The 21,511-nt window shown below is 47.6% G+C and overlaps 1 protein-coding gene across 1 annotated transcript in view; it reads left to right on the forward strand.

Moving 5' to 3' along the window:
- Lim1 (LIM homeobox 1) overlaps nt 1-20,769 on the forward strand; it is a 74,304-nt gene extending 53,535 nt beyond the window's left edge. Inside the window, exon 8 of the mRNA XM_071710316.1 lies at nt 19,879-20,769. Within this exon, the coding sequence (XP_071566417.1) occupies nt 19,879-20,012 (134 nt within the window). The 3' untranslated portion in view covers nt 20,013-20,769. The remainder of the gene's footprint in view (nt 1-19,878) is intronic.
- The last annotated feature ends 742 nt before the right edge of the window (nt 20,770-21,511 follow it).

Raw genomic sequence — 21,511 nt, forward strand, 5'->3', positions numbered from 1 at the left:
CTTTCGAGCGAACACTCGACGAGGGAGGGCGAAGGGGATTCGGGCGGGGTAGATACAGACCAGAAGTCCGTTCAGGCAGGCAGACGGATGGACGACCTCCTGGCGTTTCGTCTGGGCTTAGGCTAATCCAAAATCCGGATTACCTGCGCGTTCCACAAGCCGTCCAAGCTGCCCGCTGTCTTACGCGTCGCAACGGCCGATAGGTTCGCCTCTTTTCTTCCGTGGATTAAGCCTCCAAGCTCCACGTGTGACGTCCTCGTGAACGCGAAAGCGAACGTGCCTTTCTCTATACATGCGCGGTGTATTTCCTTTCTACTTCTCTCTGTCTCTCTCTGTCTCTCTCTGTCTCTCTCTCTCTCTCTCTTCTTCGGATCGGGATAAACGTGGACGTAGACAAAGGTATTCCGACCGCGTGTTTGTTGCTCGTCGTAGGCTGTCGGCTTCACGCGTCACCGTGATGACGTTGAAGATCCGTGTCTTGAAGAGATTTTCGGGTTTCTTGAAAAGTTCAGGGACGTTTCGAAAATTGCCCGAGAAGAATTTGAGTCGTCACGCACGAAATGAAATTATCTCAGCGTAGGCATATCGATGCGGACGTCGTCGATAGCGTAGACCTTAAATTTAATAGCTAGTCGTGTAATTTATATAACCCGGCGACTTATTGTTAGTATTTATAAAAAATAGTGATATTTACTTTGGCCTTTTAAGAATAATCACGATTATGCTAAGCTAGGACTAATCATGATTACAATAAGCTGGGAATAATCGCGATTACGTTAAGCTAGATCAAAATGTCTCTTTACAAGAGACTTTTTCTACTTACGTCACAGATCAAAGATACGTTTCAACAATTCGACGAAGCTTGATGATAGCGCCCCCGCTTCTCCCCCTCCACGAATTTTTATCCTCTCGTTATCAGAATTGTTGTGCCGCCTTGTATACGGAGTGCATATACATGCATGCATACGGCTGCCTCGACATAAATGCGGCGGCCCTTGTCAGCATTCTTATTACCATACATGCATGCAAATGCGCGTATCGCTCGCCTTTATCACCGTCTGTAGAACACGCGCATTTTTCCGGCGTGATTTTCTGGAACGGCATAAAGCTCCGCTCTCGGAGATGAGTGCCTTGCCAATCGCATCTACGCGTATACGATCTTCCGCTCCGCAGTTATTCAAGCGGAGGGGTTAATTAAATTGATCATCAGAGTATTAGAGGGGAGGAAATCACATCATTTTATAGGTATTCTTGTGAATTTGAATTTATTATCACAATTTACAATCGACAAATTGCCATGAACAATTCGTTTTAAAGGCGAATAATGCTTGCGACAATAATTGTATTTAATTGGTAATAACAGCAACGCAATAATTACACACGGAATAGTAATCATATTCATAATATAACAGCAATGGGAATGAATATTAATAGATAATATTACTAATGATGAAAAGAATAATATATATTGCCAAAAATTAAATTATCACGCGAGAGAAAAGGCGGCGAATCGGGAAAAGTATCCACGTGTGAAATCTAGTAGATGAATAAAAATGACGTCAAGAACTCTCCGCGCGTTCAAGGAAATATCTCTCACACCCCCCCCCCCGGCTTCTTGACGATTTCCCACCCTAATCGTCCCATACGCGCTTGCACCCTCTCGACCCGCTTATCAGGGCGCCTGCCCGCCCCTCGTCGACGAGATAAGTATTTGCTATTTAAAATACCAGCTCCGGTCTCGCGCGGGCCCCAAGATAAACCGCTCGTGTCGAGGGGTTGGCCGATGTACGCGCGAGCGAGAGCCGCGAACGAGTGCGAGCGGGAAGGGCAAAAAGAGGGGTTGATTATAAACCGAAGGCAACAGAGAGAAGGTTCGTGGGCGGCGGGCGGGGGAGGGGGAGGGGTGTACGCGCAGGGGCGGTGGAGTGTGCAGCAACAGCAACAGCAGCCACGGCGGTCCACCGTGAGGGTGGTTTACAGGGGGAAGGGGGGGCTGTACCGGGCATTGTTGTATAAATAGGTTTGGCGAGTTAGGGGTTGCTACCCCCGAGGGAACTGCACATGTCCGCATCGATTATACCCACCTCTTCTCTGCGTTCAATTCTCTCTCTCTCTCTCTCTCTCTCTCTCTCTCTCTCTCTCTCTCTCTCTCTCTCTGTCTTTCTCTTTCTCTCTCGCCCTCTCGGGCCTCTTCTCGATTCTCTGCCGTCGGGGGGATGGCTTCGATTCTCCCTGTCGTACAACACATCGCTCTCACTCTTTCTCTCCCTTCGGAGGCCTCTTTGCTCTCCTCTGTTTCTCTCCCTCTCTCTCTCTCTCTCTCTCTCTCTCTCTCTCTCTCTCTCTCTCTCTCTCTCTCTTCACTCGTACAGTTTTATTCCTCCTCTTTTTCTCCTCCGCTTTCTCGCTCTCAGCTTTACCCTCGGACCACCCTTGCGCGCCCGGCGAGCGCTTTCTCCCCGTGGTGCCCACGGGGCACGCCGCTCGGTTATTTTCAAGCCATTTGCTTTGTAAACGCACGCAATCTCGACCGACCACCCCCGCGCGCGCTGCACCCTCTCTCGCCGACGTCTTTCACGTAACCTTCGACCCCCGCGGACGCAACCCCTCCGTCGCATGCTTGCGCTCGAATGCCAGGCTTGAATATTCAAACTCTCGCGGCATGCCCGGTTTTTTTCCCCGATAAAAAGGCGCTCCCGCTGCGATATCTGATTTTTACCGTCGTGACATAACGCATTATGTTCTTATCACCTTCCATACTTGGCCAACTAAGTATTCGCCACTTTGCTGTTATCATCTTATCGTTTGCCAAGTACCCCTTTAAACTTCAATATTATTCATATTTGAATATCACAAATCTCAGATGTAACAAATAACTGAAAGACATTCTAAATCTCTTCTAAGAGGACAACGTAATGCTTTAGGATGTTTTTTAAATGTTTAAGAGATATTCTATAATCCTTTTAAGATATTTGTCTTAGCTACAAGACGATTTAAGCCTTTGGAAAACCTTTTAGACATATTTCGACGTAAACATTTCCATCTGTGTACCTTTAAATTCATAATAGCCGTCCTTTCTCGCGACATCTCGGTTCAGTAGCTCATACTCGTTCTCCTTTATAACTTAACCCGTTGAGGTACACGTCAGCGAAACGCCCGGTTGACCATCAATTTTCAAAGGGTTGTGCTCACGTGTTTTAACGTCGCGTTAGGGTCGCGGGGTACTGGGGATGGTGATCAAAAATAACCACAGCGTGTACGCGCATCCAAAAGCTCGTATCGGCCGCGAGCGTTCGTCAATGTTTTATTTTCGCGATTCAAAGGGGCATTCGCACACAGGGGAACGTCGAGCCGCCGCGCCGCGCCGCGCCGTCCCGAACACCCGTTAGAAATTTCCGCAGCATCCGCACCAGCGTCGCGCCCGCCCCCGCGGACGATCCCGCCGGCACCTGGCGCATGACAGAGTACACTCCGTTGGAATCACAACCCCCAACCCCTCGACTCGCTCGCCGAACGGCGGCGACGGCGGCGGCGGTGACGACGACGCCCGTTACGGCGCGTTTGACCTCGTGTTTTTATTAACAACAGGTACCGTCACGGTCCATCGGCGATGACGCTGACGGCGCGATTTCTCGATCGGACCCGCTGCCCTTAGGGCTGCTCGTGCCCGGATACCGGAAAATCTCGACGGGACGGCGATCTCTAGATTGCGCTTGATGGATTTCTTCTGTTTCCCGCGATTCAAGAGCGAGACGAGGGGCGATCGCTACATTTTCGGGGGCGCAAACAGAAATATACTTTAAATTTTGTCAAAGGGCGTTAATCTAATCGTCTCTTTGTCAATCACGATTTTCATCTCGTTTATTTTATTAATTATAATTAGAGCTGCATTATGATATATATAAGTATAGGACAGTTGCAGTAGCTGCAGATATACGAAGGTTTGAAGTTCATTTAAAAATTCATTTAATCGTACGATTTGCGCGAGTGCAAGTGGCAAGTGGATTTAGACCGTCTGGTCAGACGCGCGTATTATCGGCAATCCAGTTCGCGTCCAATAGCTGGACATAAATTCGGGGACCGTCTGAAAGAGAGTTTGAAATTGCAGGACAGGGTGGTGAGCGAACGCGCGTTTATCCCTTCCCCTTCTTCTCTTCCCCCTCTCTCCCTCTCTCTCCCTCTCTCTCTCTCTCTCGTCGATTCGTAATTCCGGGATGCTTGGCTACGGGGTGCCTCCGCCGAGGGTAATTGTGTTTCGCGTTGTCCTAATTGTGTTAGCGGGTCTTATGGGGGGATTAACGTGGTTTGGCAGAGATTGCCGTCGAGCATCGCCGAGTCTTGTCGCTGCTGGAAGAATATCTTCCCGACGGCAGTGACGATCGACGGGTGTCCGTTCATCGAAAGATTACTATTTAATTGCTGCCTCGAACATAAATGTCAGGATATATAAATGTTGCAAATATTAAAGCTGCAAATATTATAGTTACGATTATATACATAATATATGTTTAGAAAATCTTTATTTAATGAAATAGAAATGGAAAACGGTATTCTCCAAAAGCTCATAATACTCGGTGATATGTAATTATTGTATGAAACTTTAAATAAAACATGCTCGTGAAAGAGAAAACTATTACTATTTATTGCATCTTTTGTATTAAATATTTTTCGATCGATATTTAAATTTGAAATTAAAATGTATTACTTTCATTTATCATATTTAATAATTATTAAATTTGGAGCGTTTCGACATTCTTCTCAAATTTTTGTCTCACAATTAGATTTGAGAAAAGATTCGATACTTAATGTTTCATACACTGATTTGATTACAGATACATTCGAAATACAAATAATAATAAATAATACATAAAAATATCTAAATGCACAAATAAAATGCAATGGATTGAAGATTCGCGTACACTTGCGGATTTATAAAAGATTATAAGCTTCTAATTTTCTTTCTCCTCCTCATTAGATGCGATTACGGAATTGTAGCGAATTGAACGTATGGAGAGGTCGAAAAATGGTGCATAACGCGCGCGTAAACGACAATGGGCCAATTTCCAGCGGTAATAATCGTCACAATAGAACGGGCGATATTAGCACCCTCATTCCACGGATGTAACATCGATTCCGCGGCGATTACCCGCCGTTGCACCGGCCGCCGTTGCAATTTCGTACCACGCCCCCTCTCACCCCCGTGTCAGGGGGTTAGCATACACAAAACGGAGTAACGACAGGCGCACGCCGACGTAAGGAAGACACCGGCACTTACGCGGGGCGGCAAATCGTCGCGGAACTACGCCCCCCATCTGTGCACCCCCCGTGTCGGCGGGTTCTCCGTACCCTCCCAGACCACTGTTGTATCCCGTCAGAGGCATGCGTGACGGAAGAGGGTGAAAGGGTCACCGCATGGGGGCTACTTCTCGCGCAGGGTCGTCCATTTCTTTCGAGGGTTGTAACTCGCTTAAAATGCGATACGTGAAAGAGGGTGGAGCGAGAGAGAAAGGGACGGAGGAGCGAGAGAGAGATGGAATTCGGAGTCGGAGGGATGAACAGGTGTCCGCGGAAAAGTGGGTGTCCCGAACCGGGGTGTCGGCGGGTGAATATCATATCGCCACTTTATGGCGGGGGTTACGGCGCGCGTTACGCGTCGAGGGACGGTGTATATGCGTGCATATATACACGCTCATACGTAGCGGAGTGTGTGTGTGTGTGTGTGTGTGTGTGTGTGTGTGTGTGTGAGTGAAGGGCGGCGTAATGCCACGGTCTAATCGCGTTTCTGCGGCGCTAATTAATACGGCGTCTCTGACTGGCGTCGGGGATGTAAAGTGTTTTGATGGCATTTCTCGAGAGGGACAAGAAAGGTGGGGCAACGGGGCAACTGGAGGGTCGCGAGCGCGCTCGAGAGTCAGCGGGGCAAAAACGAGAGCGGCCCGTGAAATTCGACTTGGAATCGCGTGAGTTTCTAGGACGTCGATTAATACGAAATCGCTAGCCGGTTTCCGAGGGTAATTGCACTTCCGTGTGTTCAAACGGTGGACAAATGTCGGACAAAAGCCGTGGTGATAATCGCGGGCGAGGGTACTAGAACGACAGATGAGAGTGCGAAAGAAATAGTGAAGAAGAAATACGTCATTAAAGCGAATCGACAAATTTGTCTGATTATAGAATTTTAGAACAAGGATAATTTGTGGAAAGATAATAAATTATATGTAATATAAATTTTTTATACTTGCTGCTCAATTTAGTATTATAAAAAATATAAAGCAGTCAAATAAAATTTTACGATTTTCACATATACTGATAAAATGAAGGCGATGAGATAGAACCGCCGTTAAGGCCGCGAAGCTAGCGTAAAATGCGTTCGCATTGCGTTATGCTATCGCGATTGAAGATTCCCAGCCGGTTTGCTCACCGGCGCCGGTATTCGCGCAGACTCGATCCAACAAGAACGTCCACATTGTGTCTCGCATGCACATCGAGCGGAGGCAACGAGCGCGGCGATTATCTCCTCGGAAATCTCACCTGTCTCTCACCTAGTTGCTCCTTCCCGCCCCCCTCCGTCTCAAAGAAACCCCGAAGAGAACTGTCAAAACCTTCGCGATCGCACCTCGGCGCGCATTTCTGCGGACGGGAAACTTGAAGAGGAGCCGCGTCGCGCCGGATCGTCGATCGTTCAACGAGAAAGAGAAGAGAAAACGCTGTACGTCAAGAAGAAGAAGAAGAAGAAGAAGAAAGAGAAGTAGAGGGAACACCGCGTTATGCGATATCCCGCGTTGCGAAGGTGGCGGGGTCGCCGAAGGTGTGCGGAGCGAGAAGCAAGAAAAAGTAAGGGGGGGCGCGACGGGCGGGACGGGGGTCGGGGGAACGCGCGCAGAGGGTGGGGCTGGGAAACGGGGGTCCCGGATGACCCCGTGGCCCGGCACGTATGGGGCCTCCAGACTGCTGGGCCCGACTCCCGACTCCCAGCTTCTACCAGAAGGCTAACCCTGAGGAAGAAGCAAAGCCTTTCTCTCTCTTTCTCTTTCTCCCTCTCTCTCTCTCTTCTCTTCCTCCTCTTCTCTCCTCGACGTCCTCCTACGTCCACCTCTGTCCACCTCAACCCACTTGGCTTCTCTCGCACAGCCTATACTTATCCTCCTACTAATACCACCACCACCACCACCAGCAATGCCGCCGTCGCCACCACCATCACCAGCGGCCAGCCTGGCTCCCTCCCGTCCCTCGCCCCCCGCCGCCCTCTTTCCACCTCGGGTTACCTTATACTTATTGCCTCTGGTGGGCTCCGGGGCCTGCCCCTACAGGGTGTGTTATTATTATCTGACATTATCTATAATTCCGAAGCGGGCAGGAAGCCCACTTAGGGATTGTGATAGCCCCCGTGATTAAACCACCCTACCCCCGGCTCGTTCTCTCTTACCCGCACCGCCGCGCGAGCGCGAGGGCTCTCTCTTTCTATCTCTCTCTGCGTACACCTACACGGCCACCCGGCGGTGGGCGCGGGTAGCCGATACAGGCCCCTTCAAAGTGATAGGTAGGATTTTTCAGAGGCTACAATGTTGAGGAACTCGATGCGTTTACGAGCATCCGTATTTCGATGGAGAGATTCTCTCTGGCCGAATGTCGGAACTCTCCCCATTAGTCTTGCCACCTTGGCAGTTTGATGGAAACGATATGTCGCGGACTTCCATGGAAGCCATGATATCGATTGTTCTTGCGAACTCTTGAAACGCGGATCTTCCATTTGCGCCGCGAGACATTCAATGATCGCGCTTTGAAATATCAGAAATTCAATGTTCGGCTTTTTCTCTCTGATCATGGATTAGATTATCATCAGTAATCCTGGGAAAAGTAAATTAAATTTCAATATATCAGCGACACTATCAAATTCCGTGATATATGTGTATGCAAAATATATGATTAAACATATATAATACATAGTTGATAATATTTTTGTGTGGTGGAGCACATTCTCTTTTTTTCTCTCAATTTCAATAAATCCAAGGAAATCTATTGTCAAAGCAGAACGATTCCGCACGCTGTGGGGGGCACTTCCGCGTAGCTGGTAGCCAAGCATCTCGGGCACACCCGGGCAATTTTTTCTCCTCATCGCCCTCGATTAGTCAGAGACGCGTCCTGTCGGAAGTGTCGCCGTGTCGATATAGCATCAGGTGAGATAAGGGATCAGGTGAGCGTTCGCCTGCCCACGTATACGTATATCTGATCGTGGTTGAAGGGCCCTGTAGAGAGAGAGCTATTCCTCCGATCGCGCACCCCCTCGCGGCCCGAGGTGTGCCCGACGATGAGAGGGGGCGAGGGGCGAGGGGCACGGAAAGGGGGACAACTCAACAGTAGGCACCCGGGGACCGGTCCCGGGACGCTACTTCGGTAATCGCCGGCCGATTATAAACCGAAAAAGCCGGAAACCACTTACGTCCGAAACCGTGCGGCGTTTATACGCCGGTTACGTCGCGGCGAACCACACCTTGTGCCGGGGCCGGGGCCGGGGCCGGGCCCCGACCGACCGACCGACCGACCGTCTTGCCTTACCAAGAAAATCATGCGATGCGTGAATTTCGCCGGCACTGCAATCCGCCAGGGAGATCATCGAGTACGTTAACCCTTTATACGTATATAAATTCTTTGTAATGAGAAATTATCGTGTACTCGTAGCAAAGAACACGTAGCTTGCGGCGTTTGCTGCAACGTTTAATTCCGAATATAAGAAATCTATTTGTCAGCGAATTTTATTTTCAAAGAGAATTAAGTCAAAGTCTTTCAGATCTTTGTATAATACGACGTCTTATATTTATATACAATTTTACTTGACATGTAATCAGAAAAAAATATATCTCGCAGTTTACGTGAAAACTTAACGTTGTAGAACTTCCATCTTTAAGCATAACGATCAATAATTGTCCAACATTATTTCGTGCGTAATACGCGCCTCGTAATAAGTTCGTATCAACTGTCACGATAGTCATACACGTACGCATTCGCAGAAGAAGTTATCTTGCATTTACAATAAGGCACACGATGAAGGATAACGTTAAGAAGGATGTTATCATAAGAGATTAAATTTCGTCGGCGGCTTTCGTCCTTTCGGCATCCTCCCCCGGAGCGTTACTTCCTGGAGCGCTGCTACCCACTCGCAATTTTCTCCATGGCTGTCCTTGGGCTTCCAGGAGGTGCTAATTTACCGGCCGATGTCTGATCCATAAAGATCATCGCCGGAGAGAAACGGAGGGAGAGAGAGAGAGAGGGAAAGAGAGAGAGAAAGGGGGTCCGGTACAGGAAAGAGCAGCCGGGTAATAATCAAACATCCCCTCGGGGCCGGTGGTAAGGCCCCAACAGTAGGCGCCCAAGACCGGCCCCGGAACGCTACCTCCTCCCGGTAATCGTCTCCCGTCGATTATAAATCGAAAAAAGCCGGAAACCACTTAGGCCGCCGTCGCCGCCGCCGCCGCCGCCGCCGCCACCGCCACCGCCACCGCGCCGCCAGACCGATCGTCGTTTATACGACGGACTCTCGGGTTATGGTCCTGTACCAGCCGTACCTTGTCGAACGGGACAAACGGGTCTCTCGGGACGACATGCGACTCGCGCCATGAACGAGCGGGTGTCGATATGCATCTGGGATATCGCGGACCCCCGCGGGGGGTCGTGGGTCCCCGGACTGTGTCTCGTGTCTCGGGCCCCACTACTTATGGTGATTCCGGACGGAGCGGGCCCCCGAGGTGATGCTACCGTAAGTTCGTTCGTCCACTCGCTATCGTGCCGGGAATCTCGGAACGGGCGCGTAATCGATCGGAGCACGATAATGCGCAGTCAAAGCAGATCGACGGAGCCTCTCGTCTCGCTATACGGTATCAATGCCGCGCAATAGCTTCCTCAGGGCGAGTGAAATATGGCGTAGGATCGTATGAGAAGACAGAGGAGAGGAGGGAGAAGGAGAAAGATGCGGACTTTGAGCTTTGAGACAACCGTGCATGATTAATCGCTCGAAGATACCGAATCTCTTCCTCGCGACGAATGTGACTGCGTCTTTATATCGACAAATGCTCTATTAAAAAGTTTTATAGTATAAGATAACACATATCTTTTAATATAAAAGCAGGTATATTATTTTTTTAGATTAACATATATTACAAAATATGACAATTATTTTCTCGAAGTAGTAAATAATATTTTTATTGTATGTACACAACAAATAAATGTAGTATAAAATATCGCATAAGAATGATACATAAGTATGCACGGAGCAGACAGACTGAGAAAATTAATTCAATTACTGTCGACTCACAAATGAGAAGTTTCGGAAAATAAACTTATATTTTTACAAATACATTTTTCAGTATCGTTAGAGAATAATATTTTCAGTCGTACCAAAAACCGTACAAATTTCTCGATTACCATTACCAATCACGTTAAACTACTACCATTGCCTTCTGTGCACTTCATTTCCAAGAGACTGACGTAATCGTGATTCGTGATTGCGGAATTCGGCCCTGGTGGTTGGGCTGGGAGGAGGGGTGGGCGGTAAAAGAAGAGGGTGGTACGATGGTGAAGAGAGAAAGTGATAGAGAGGGAGTGAGAGGGCGGCGGCGAGAGAACGAAATCATCGGAGCGACGTCGAAAACACGCGAGCCTCGCGGGTACCCACGTGGAAACGTCATCGGCAGCTGGGCTCGCGGGGGCCCTTTCGGGGGTGCGTTCTGGGTTAGACGAGGGTAGGGATGGACGGACCGGCAGTCAGTCGTTTCGATTCGGGGGCGAGGGTGTGTGCGCGCGGCCCTAAAGCCGCCCCAAAGCGCGACCACCAAAACCCCGCGGAGCTTATTTCACGAACGACCGGCCACCCCGCTCGATCCATCCCTCTGTCTCAGCGCACACGCACACGTACGCATACGCCCTGATACGCGCCCGCGCTTACGACCCCTCCGTGCCGCGACGCGATGCGGGAGAAAAAGAGACGACGCGACGTGAGGGAGGCTTATCTTAGCGCGACCAGCAGCGCAGGTCCCGCCGGAGAAATGAAACTCGATCATCTATACTGGGTAGTCGAGGCGGAGAAGATCCGTCTTTGATGACGGAAGCCGGGATACATCGTCCCACACGACGCTTATGGCAGCGGGAAGATTGAAGAGACGATCGTGTGTGGAATTTCGTAGCGTTTGACATACTTCTAATATATAAATATTCTAGGCGAATAATAACGAGGGAGAAAGCAGCGTCTTTTATATTTATGTAAAGTAAATTAATGTAAATTCAAGTAAAATATCATGTAATGTTCGTAATTGATGCTTAAGGAACGTAGAAAATAAGCACCCGCATTATTTAGTCAAATTGATATTTGAAGTTACTTGTTAGACATAATTTTTTGACGCATTTAATTTTTTAAATTAAATATATAAATTACGATATATGAAAATCGGATATTGTTTGCAAATCAGACAGTCCTTTTCTAGAATTACATATTTAAACTTATGCCTTTTATGTATATACATATATCCAGTGGCGAGGAATGTATTCTCTCGGAAACGAGTTGCCGTTTCGTCCGCGAACGACACATCAAAACGCGCCCTCGTGCCTACGCGGTAGCACCCCTTTAAGCACCCCCGATTTCATCCGCGCGACTTTAAAACATTCTTACCGAGAGCGTCGCGTCGCGTCGCGTCGCGTCGGAGCGTGCAGTCAATTCGACAACTTCGACACCCAGTATAGGCCGGGGGTATAACGCGAAGCGGGGGAACGTTATCTGCCGGGTCCCAGGCTGACGGGGTTCGCCCTTCGGGAATAGCGCGGAGATAAGCACCCCCGTGGCCCTCCCTCTGTCCCTCTCCTCGGTTCCCTGCCCACCCTCTCTTCGCACGGTGGAGATGCAAAGAGATCTTGATACGGGCTACATCGAGGCCGTCTCTCGTTCCTCTCTCTCTCTCTCTTCCTCCCCTCGTAGATAGGTTCACCCCTCGGGCCCACGGGCTCGGCGTAAAACCCCCCTCGGTAACTTATGAGTCAGATTTATCTCGCCGACTGGTGACTGATCGCCCCCCACGAATTTCCAAACTTCGAGCGTCCGCCAGACCCCCGTTGCCGTCTTCATCGTCGTCGTGGTGGTCGCCGCAGAAATCGAAAGACCGAAATCGCGGAGCCACCCTTCCGCTCCTCCTCGTCGACGAGAAACTCGCAGCCAAAATGACTCTATCGCGAACGCGCTCGTTTCTGTAGATCTTTAGATCGTTTTGCGAAAACACATTATATGGCTCATATCTTGGGCAATTGGGCATATGTAGGTTTGTTGATCATAAATTATGCCGACAGTCATAATAATTGAGAATATAGAGCGCGCGATTGAAAACTTCGTAGAGTTAATTAGTCAGTCGGCTCATCTCTAAGATGTCTTAGGAATCATTATCCTATTGCGCACTGATCAGCATCTACTGTAGTTTAGCTGCTTTGACGTGGGCGTTGTTTCTTACGACATTACCGTCAACTCGACCGCAGGATTGCGATCCGGAGACAGTCGCTTTCATGACACTCGGTGCGCATCGGTGGCACCGGACACCGGCAAACGAGCGTAAAACTCGACAACCGGACAATGCGGCAGGCGTGGTACGCTGCCACATTTCGGTGGCGACGATAGTGCGATTTGCGGACGCTGGTGGTTTCGACCGGCCACCATCGGTTTGATTCTTTCGTCGTACAAACACGCGTTTATCTTCCAGCAGCATGTAGCCATTTTACAAGAACGCTATTCCAAAATTCTTGTTTTCCAAAGAGTGTATAAATGTATAGGAAAGGGTAACTATTTGCGCATATAGTAAAAAGTTTATAGAATTTGTACATAATAGTTTCATTCTAATTTATAGTATTCTAATTTTCAGTATTCTAATTTATATATCAACTTAGAGATGTAGTTTTATATCAATCAATTACATTATTCTTAATTATAATTTTAGATTTATTAATTGTCTTGTTATATTTTTCAAGTTTAATTTCTAATAAATAAAATAAAATTTTGTTAAATAAATTAACAGTAATTATATTTTTACTACTTTTTTGTAATAATTCATCTATTTTATTTATCAGATTTATCTAATAAACATTCGTGATATCCAATAGAAAAAAAATCTTTAAGTTGAATTAAGAATAATCTTTTTTGAAATTATTAAAATATCATTACGAAACATTTATGATATATTATACTCGCCGCGAACATGGTAAGAGATAGCGACATGGATAACGAAGCACATAATAAATTAAACTTACAAGCGTAATGGACGTCTAACGCATCTCGCAGAAAGATGGGGAAGAAGATGGGGGAAGGAACTTGAAGAAGGTTTCGCGATAGCGACGGCAAACGAAGATCGCAATGAGGTCCTATTCCGCACGTTTTATTCTGCCGCGTGTAATTCGTGCGCGACAGCGGCTTCGATCGCGCACGTTGGAGCCATGCGTCGCACGCATGAGTCTCGGTTAATCAAGTGGAACTGTCCGTCGGCTGTGTTGCGGAGGGCACCGGACAAGACAGACCGTCTGCGTGATCGACAGACAGTGTCCGCGTGACGTCGGACAGGTGGTGGCGAGCCGGCGCGCGGACCCCGCCTGCACACACCCTTCCTCCGCACGGGGGAGGATCGCAGATGCGATAAGGTACTTCTTAACAGTTCTGCCGCAGCAATCGCGCTTTCGTATCCCCTTGAAAACCGCAACATTCGGATTGTATGATTAATGTCCATTTCTACCGATGCAGATTGACTTTAATCTCGGTTCGACTTACTTTTTATCTTCTTCTAATTCTTAGAAAGAGATGAAAAGTAAGTTAAACCAAGATTGAAATTAATCTGCATTGATAGAAATGAGCTTAAGAGCCTCTCTGTTTGTATAATATAAAAATACAGAATAAATAAAGTCGTCATCCCCCCGTACACAGCGAGTGCTGTTCTGAAAAAAGATCCACGAAGTGTCCAGGTAGAATTCAAGTAGTCAAAGCCAACCCTCTTAGTTAGATATTAGATTCGACCCAGATTTTGTTCAATCATGCGGATCCCGATTAACTTCGCAAACTGAAGATGGAGAGTTCACCGTTACGGCAAATGCAAACGCATATTTGCACAAACGGAGAGTCGTATGAAAGATCTCGAGACTTCTCGTTCGACTTCTTCGCAGGGTGTATTTATTCCTGGGATTAGGATTCGGGACTACCATTCGTTTGATTACCTCGCCTAAGTCGTTGGCCCCTTGACTCTCCCCAGTTTCGTTTTCGCGATTTCATATCAGCCCCTCTCGCATTAAATGGATCGTGAGCCATTAAATTGCGCGTACGTTTCGGTAGATCTGCGCACGAAGAGGGTAATCTAGCTCCGAGGCTATATAAAACGTGCGGATTGCTGATTTTGAAGGGATACATAGCCAAACAATGCTTTGATTAACCGCGCATGGAACCGTGCATACAGAAACGCTTCGCACATTTGTGCCAGGTATCGATATTTAAACACAAAGTCTAAAAAAAAGCAGGCTTTGAGAAGAAGAGACTTTTATTTTCGTCTATTTATTCAGATCACACATACAATTTCTCATAATTTTAAATACATAAATTAATCTAAGCGTAGTTTTTTTTTATAAGGAGACAAAGAATCATTTAATTAAAATTGACATCGCAATTAGTTGAATGATCGTTAAGATGTTAAATTAATAAGATCGAATTTTTTGTGCATTTTCTGCAAGTTGATTTGGATACGTAAACTTTGAAATCTCTCTATCTTTTTTTAATTCTCAAAAACGCTTTCTCGATTATAGTAAGATTTCAGGCTTTAAATGTAAATTATCATATCTCTATGACTTGTCTATACCGTATATACCCTTAAACATAATTTATAATCATACTTGTGACGACCGCAAAGTTTTAACTTCTCGATCAGCACCGAGGGACAGATGGTGCGGCCGGAGAAAAGAAGGGTAGCCGTTCTCGGCGTGTGCCGGGGCCCAAAGGCGCGGAAAGCACCATGATCGAAGATCCTAGCGATCGACCGGAGTTGAGGGAGGCAGGGGAGAATGAGGGAACGATCCGTCCGTCGGGCACCAGATGACAGAGCCATGACCTAGGAAATCCCACGGACGCGAAGGATCTCGAAAAGGAAGGAGGAGGAGGAGGTGGAGAAGAGGGAGAGGAAAAGAGGCATACGTCGGACGGGGCACTGAAAAATTGATGTTCTCGCGTCGGTTCCACCCCCGATATACAACGTAGGAGGAGGCGAGACGGCGGGAGGGGGGAGGGGGGGAGAAGAGGAGCAGACGGGACGTCGGTGGTGAAACACGATGACTGGCGATCCGCCGCTCCTTTTTTCGAGGTCGTGGCGGCGAAACTTCAAGGACCCTCACCGGGGCCAGAAACACTCGCTTGGCCCCCTAATTATCACTACGGGGGTTCCCCTTTTCGGGCGCGGTGCCCTCTCCCGGGTACAAAACTGCTCGGCAGGGGTCCCGCGCGCAGAGCCCCCTCCTTTTACCCTCCTCCTCTCGGCGTCGCTCGCTCTTCATCCCGTCCTCCCCCTTTGTGTATATCCTCCCGTCCTCCCACGGCCGGTCGATCGACCCAGAAATATCTTCTTCTCCCTTTACCAGTTCCCCTCGATCCGACCGGAGTTTATCAATATTTTCGTGCGCGCCCCGCCATGGAAACGAACCCGTGTTCGCGGCGTAATCAAGAGCTTCGACGAAACTCGAGCGACGAGATATAGCCGTCCGGCCGATCGAGCCGATCGAGTGTGGAATTACGCTCGCGCGATCGATACGCGCGGCCACTTGTTGGAGTAAACCGGATCGTCCTGAGTAGGTGTGACTGTCAATCGCTTCGAGTGCGTTTTCACTATCCGGTCTAAAAAGGATAGCCGACACCTTTTACACGCGCGTGCTGGGAAACACGGTCCGAAAAGTTGTCACAACATCTTGTAACCACATTTCTTTTCTTTGCTCAGCGACTCTTCAAATTTTAACCTATCGTTTCTTACGTCGAAGAAATATTAAGTCGGGCCGAGTTTCGGGAAAAGAAGACGCAATCTCTTAACTCCGCTCGTATCAGGCTGGATCTCCGCGAGAACGGAAATCCCATCCCCAAATTTCTCGCGTTCTCTCTCTGCCGTTCGATTATCCTTCCGATCTCGACTTTCCTCCCCCCGCGTCCTTCTCTATCTCTCCCTCAAACGAATACGCGATCGCGTTACAATCGCAACACAAATTTCAACGCGAACAAGAGGGTATTATTCTTAGACAAACACCAGAAGCCACTTGATCCGGGCGATCAAAGTCTCCACCGAGCTTCCGCGCCGCCGCACCACCATGCGCTTAGGGGCTGTAACGCGGCGAAGAGCCACCGACAAACCCTGTAAGACCCGTATTCGGATGTTGTCCCCCTCCCCCCTCCCCCTCCCCCTCCCCCTCTCGCACCCGCCCATCCTCCCTCGCGGAATGCGTGCTGTCCCGTGCACGCATCCAACCACGCCACCGCCAGGACGAGTTCGCCCCCTTCCCCCCTCCGATCCGACACTTGGCCGGCTCGCAGCAGTTACATGCGTCTCTCCGCCGCGAGGGTGGTTTCGCCCTCGCTTGTTCGTTCAGGATGGTTGGCTTGATCGTTGATGTTTCGCCCTGCGCGCCCGTGACGAAGGAGGCCGAGGGTTGCTCGACTCCGACACGACGGACGAGAGAGCGAGAGAAGGAGACAGGGGAAGCGAAAGCGAAATGAGAAAGAGAAAGAAGGAGAGAGAAGCAGAAAGAGAGAAAGAGAAAAAAAGGAAGGGGATGCACACTTCGCGTTTCCCACGTGCTGCTCGGTGCAAACGTCGTGCATCGCGTGCTTACCTATACGTCAGTCCAAAGGGAACGGGATTAGTCAGGGGTTGCCCAAGACAGGGGTAGGTGGGGAGGGTTGGGCGCGGGTCGGGAAACGACCCGGGGGGATGATTGCAGGGCCGGCCGCGTGACGGTAACTACTGGGGCTTGGCATGACGGACAGCCCGAGCGAGCGACGGCAGCGGGCGCGCGCGCGCTTATGGTCACGCGGCCTGTCTCCTCGGAAAAGTTTCCTTGTCCATCGCCCTCTCGCCCCCTCGCCGCCTCGCCCCCTACGCGAGGCCACCCCTTTCCGCGCTCGTAACGCGATCGTTTCATGGCGTGACACCTCGCGCGATTTGTAAGGAATTTTGTCCAAGGGTTCGGGACCGTCCGGTATCCGGAATTGGACGATTAGGCGTTGCGCGTTGTATCTCCGCGGGAAGGAGGCTGGAGAGGTGTCAGAGGGATAGACGTAAGCGTTCAGGTTGAGAAACTATTATACACTCTAATGCTCGTATAATTTCTAAAATTAAATACTATAAGTTTGCTTGGAAAAAATTATAGATCATTACAATTTCAAACTTTCACGATTATATTTTCAGAAGCTCCGTATTTCAACACGCGAACTAATTTCTCAATCGTCCAAGATAGTTGCATGTGCTTTTTAGCGAAGCAACAGTGGGATATCTTCGCGAGAACTTGGTTAAAAAGGAGTCGAAATACACTTGTTTAAAAATGAATAAATATTTATCAAAACGTTAAATTTCCATAGATAAAAAGCATTTCCATAATTTCCATAATGCAATTATAACATACGACTTTTGATTTTCATAAAAACATCTTACGCTCCCTTATCTTGGGAGCCTATTATATTTTGTAATTTTTAGAAAATGAGACTTACAAAGCTCTGTTTGTAATTTTAAGAAACTAATAAGTTAATAGTCTCGCCGTCATTTCAGTTTGCAGACGGATTTTTTCAACTTCTTTACTATGCAATGCACGGCGGTTCGGTAATTTCATTTATGGTCTCTTTATCCGCAATTGTCAGCGACGGTAATGCAGCAGGTAATGCATACTACAATACGATTATCGTTATCTGCCGCATTTGGCTCGCCGCTAATTATTGTCTGGCTTAGAAACGCGTCTTATTTTTACGCGCGCGAAAAAAAACAGTTTTAAAAAATACCACCAATTTTATCCCTGAAAAACGGAGATAGAAATAATCGTGTTTTTTGGAACTATCACCGAGAGTATATCAGCGACGTCAACGTAGATTAGTCGGGCGAAACTTCAGTTCCGCGTATTTAAGCCGAGAGCATTTCCAGATCGTATTGATATATCCCCTCGAGAGAATCCTATTTGTTTTTATTATTTCGTATGATAGCGGTTATACATTTTCTATTACCGGTTACGTCCATCACGTTGCCATCATTGCGAGCGTTACCGCGCGCTCTTGTTACGCAACGTCAATATTTTACTTCAATAACTGCGTAAAACATTTTTTTTTTTTCACAAGGCGAGTAGCGGCCGTTAGTTAGCGTTACGAACTGTACAATAATTTAACGATTCCATTAATGTTTCTTTTGACGGTTATTAACTTTAATTGCAAACTTGAGAATCTTTATCTTATCAGTAACGCGTGTTTTTTTCCACGGTCCTTTGGTCAGATAAAATTTTCTAGACTTTATAAAGTCTAAATCGAGTCGATATTTCATATTAAATATAGAAATAAATATTTTACAGCTCATTATAATATAAATATTAAACTATAATAATCCGATTCAATTCATTCACACTACGGTACTTTAAATCTTTTTTTCTAATACAAAATTCATTGGTATAATGAAATTTTATTAAACACTTGAGAAATCTAATTTCAAAATTCAGATAACTAAATTTAGTTTAATTGTATATCGAGTTTTTTCAATCAATTCCAAATTAATTAAAAGTTGTCTCCACGCGAGAACTCTGGGACTCCGAATATATTGTACGCGACTCCGAAAGCTTCTCTATCTTACTACTTCCTTTCTTCGCGTAATCTATGTTGATTCAGCTCTAGTGACTCTTGCACGATTTCGAGAGATCGACGAGGATAATGGCCATGCCCCCCGCCCCCCGCCCCCCCGTGAAGTCTTCATCATCGTGTACCTCTTGGCGCTTGCCCTCTTCCCCCCTGTGTCCTCTTCCCGCCGCCTAACACCTTGCCAGTGCGCGACTCTACCTTACAATTCGATAAATTGAATTTCCCGTAATATGATAATGTTATCATTAGCCGCACGTGACGAAGATGAATGACACGATTAATCACGCCGATCGCGTGGGCCCGCTAACACAATTCCGTCGAGTTGCATTAACACAAACGCGCACGCCGATCTCGTCGTTTTTCTCTTTCTTTCTCTTCATAGAAGTGATTTATAATGCTTAACGGTCGCATAAATTTCAATTTCTCGTCGTTCTTCTCCTCGAGCGTCCACACGCTCGCGCGGTGGATCGATCTCCCTTCGATCTTAATTTGCCGAAACTTTTTGAACCACGGCTCGATCGAACGGCCGATTTCGACGTAATCGCTCTTTAAGCGGCAGCTGAACGACCCAACGTTGAAACGTCGCCGGCATTTTTACTCGTCGATACTTGTACGCGAGACATGCCTGCATTTGCATGGAAAGGATCGAAAGGATTTACGCTGAAAGGAGACGTTGATTAATGAGGCGAAAACATGAATTCGGTGATTCATGGTGATCTTGTAAGTATAACAGAAAGAGAAAAAGCAGCTTCGTTACAAACTTCTTTCTCGCAGTCCACTTGTACAAGATTTGTTTGTTCGATTCAAATAATTTAACCGTCGGATAAGATATTCATATTCAGATATATTCATATATTGATCATATTTGACATGGCAATATAAATTGTATATAATCGTAGACAGATATCTTATTTCGATAATTTCGACGTCGAAAAATTCGACGAAGCCAAATTGCCGATAAAGATACGCCACGAATTAACGAATTGATATAAACATCTTTTATGTTGATCACATTTCAGAGTCTGCATTATCAATGCGATACGCCGTCGATCGCGGGATTTTCGTTCGGCAACCGTCGGAACGAGAGTGGACGCTAATGCGCTCGAATTATACCCGACCTTGGCTGGATCGAGGGGGCCAATTCGAGCGGTAATCGCCCTTCAAGGAGCACCTAGGTGCCGGCGCACACGCGGGATGTACGCGCGCCCGCCCGACCACGCGCGCCCAGCACCGCACTACACGGCGAAGAAGAGACGGAGCCGAAGTTCCGGTGATCCACGAGGAATCTTAATGGGGAAACCGGGGCCCCGGCCGAGCGGGCCGAGCCGAGCCGAGCCGGCGCGGCCGGCCGGCCGGCCGCTCTGCGGGCAGGCAGACTACGCGCATATAGGGACGTGCAAGAACGCTCGTCCTTAACCACCTTTAACAAATTGCGGCCGCGGAGCAATCGTTGACCGACAAGAGGAAGAAGGGGAAGGGGGGCCCCGCGCGTCTAGGCTCTCGTTTTTGTGCATGCCGGCCGAGCGCGCCGACGTATTCGTGAACACGCTCGCGCGAACTTGTACAGCGCATGAAATATGCACGCTCGCGTCCCCCCGGCGCAAGCGAGCCCAACACAAGATGTCCCGGAACTGTTGGCGTTCTCCCCCCATCCTCTCCCCCCGATAGTTTCCCGGACCTGGGCGCGAAGGCGACTCAATGGAATTGCGTCTGACACGTGGCTGTAAATATTACATGTCTTAAACACGTATTTGTTAGCAGGTTTTTAACTCGAGACTGAATGTTGAGACTAAAAATAGATTAGACTATCAAAATGTTAGAATTATATATTAGAAATTATAGGATACTTAAATAATAATGTCGAACGATTATTTTCATGTATTATATTTCATAAGATTGGTTTAAAGATGCTAATTATAATACATTAAAAAAAATTGTTTTTTAAATTTTCTTCTCAAAGGATTGTACATTTCTAGTTGTAAGTTACATTAATTGTAGTTAATTCTGTTTCTAAATCAGCTCTTTCGCGAGCAGTATTAATTGTAGCAGTCAATGGGATTGAAAAAATTACGATTTATCGAGGTAAAAAAAAATTGCACGCACAGAGGCTCGCGATAAATGATACGCAGCGTAGATTGTTAATGCATTTTGTAATATGCAAGGCGATGACGTTATTTAGAATTGGCTCTTTTAGCGAACGTTACATTTTTCATTCAACGCTCGTCTCGATTTTGCCGATGCGCTTTTAAAAAATTAACCACCGGCGGGCACGTGCGCGCACACACGCGTGGAAAGCGCACGTGCCGCGCGTGATACACGCGCGTGCACGCACGCATGATGCATGCACGCACATTTCCAGCGGGTAATCAGACGCGTACCGCGGGGGTGCATTAACCTTTCGATCGCGGATTCCCGGGGTTTGTACATACGCGAAAATAAATATCGCTGCTCGAGGTGGGTATCGCGTCGTCGAACGTTTGTCCGCGAGAGGATTCGCTCCCGTTCGATCTCGCCATTCTTCATTACTGCAGCGAATAACATTTCACTTCGCATGTTCTTTTAGCCTTATTTTAAGGGGATCCTATAGTGGCAGTCGTTACCGACATTTAGTTAAATGAGTTAAACTTTTAATTGGCTTTACGGAATTGCAAA

The sequence above is a fragment of the Temnothorax nylanderi genome, unplaced genomic scaffold, assembly GCF_030848795.1.
Source record: "Temnothorax nylanderi isolate EJ_2023f unplaced genomic scaffold, tnyl_v1.0 TNYL_tig0088_pilon, whole genome shotgun sequence".
Taxonomy (NCBI): domain Eukaryota; kingdom Metazoa; phylum Arthropoda; class Insecta; order Hymenoptera; family Formicidae; genus Temnothorax; species Temnothorax nylanderi.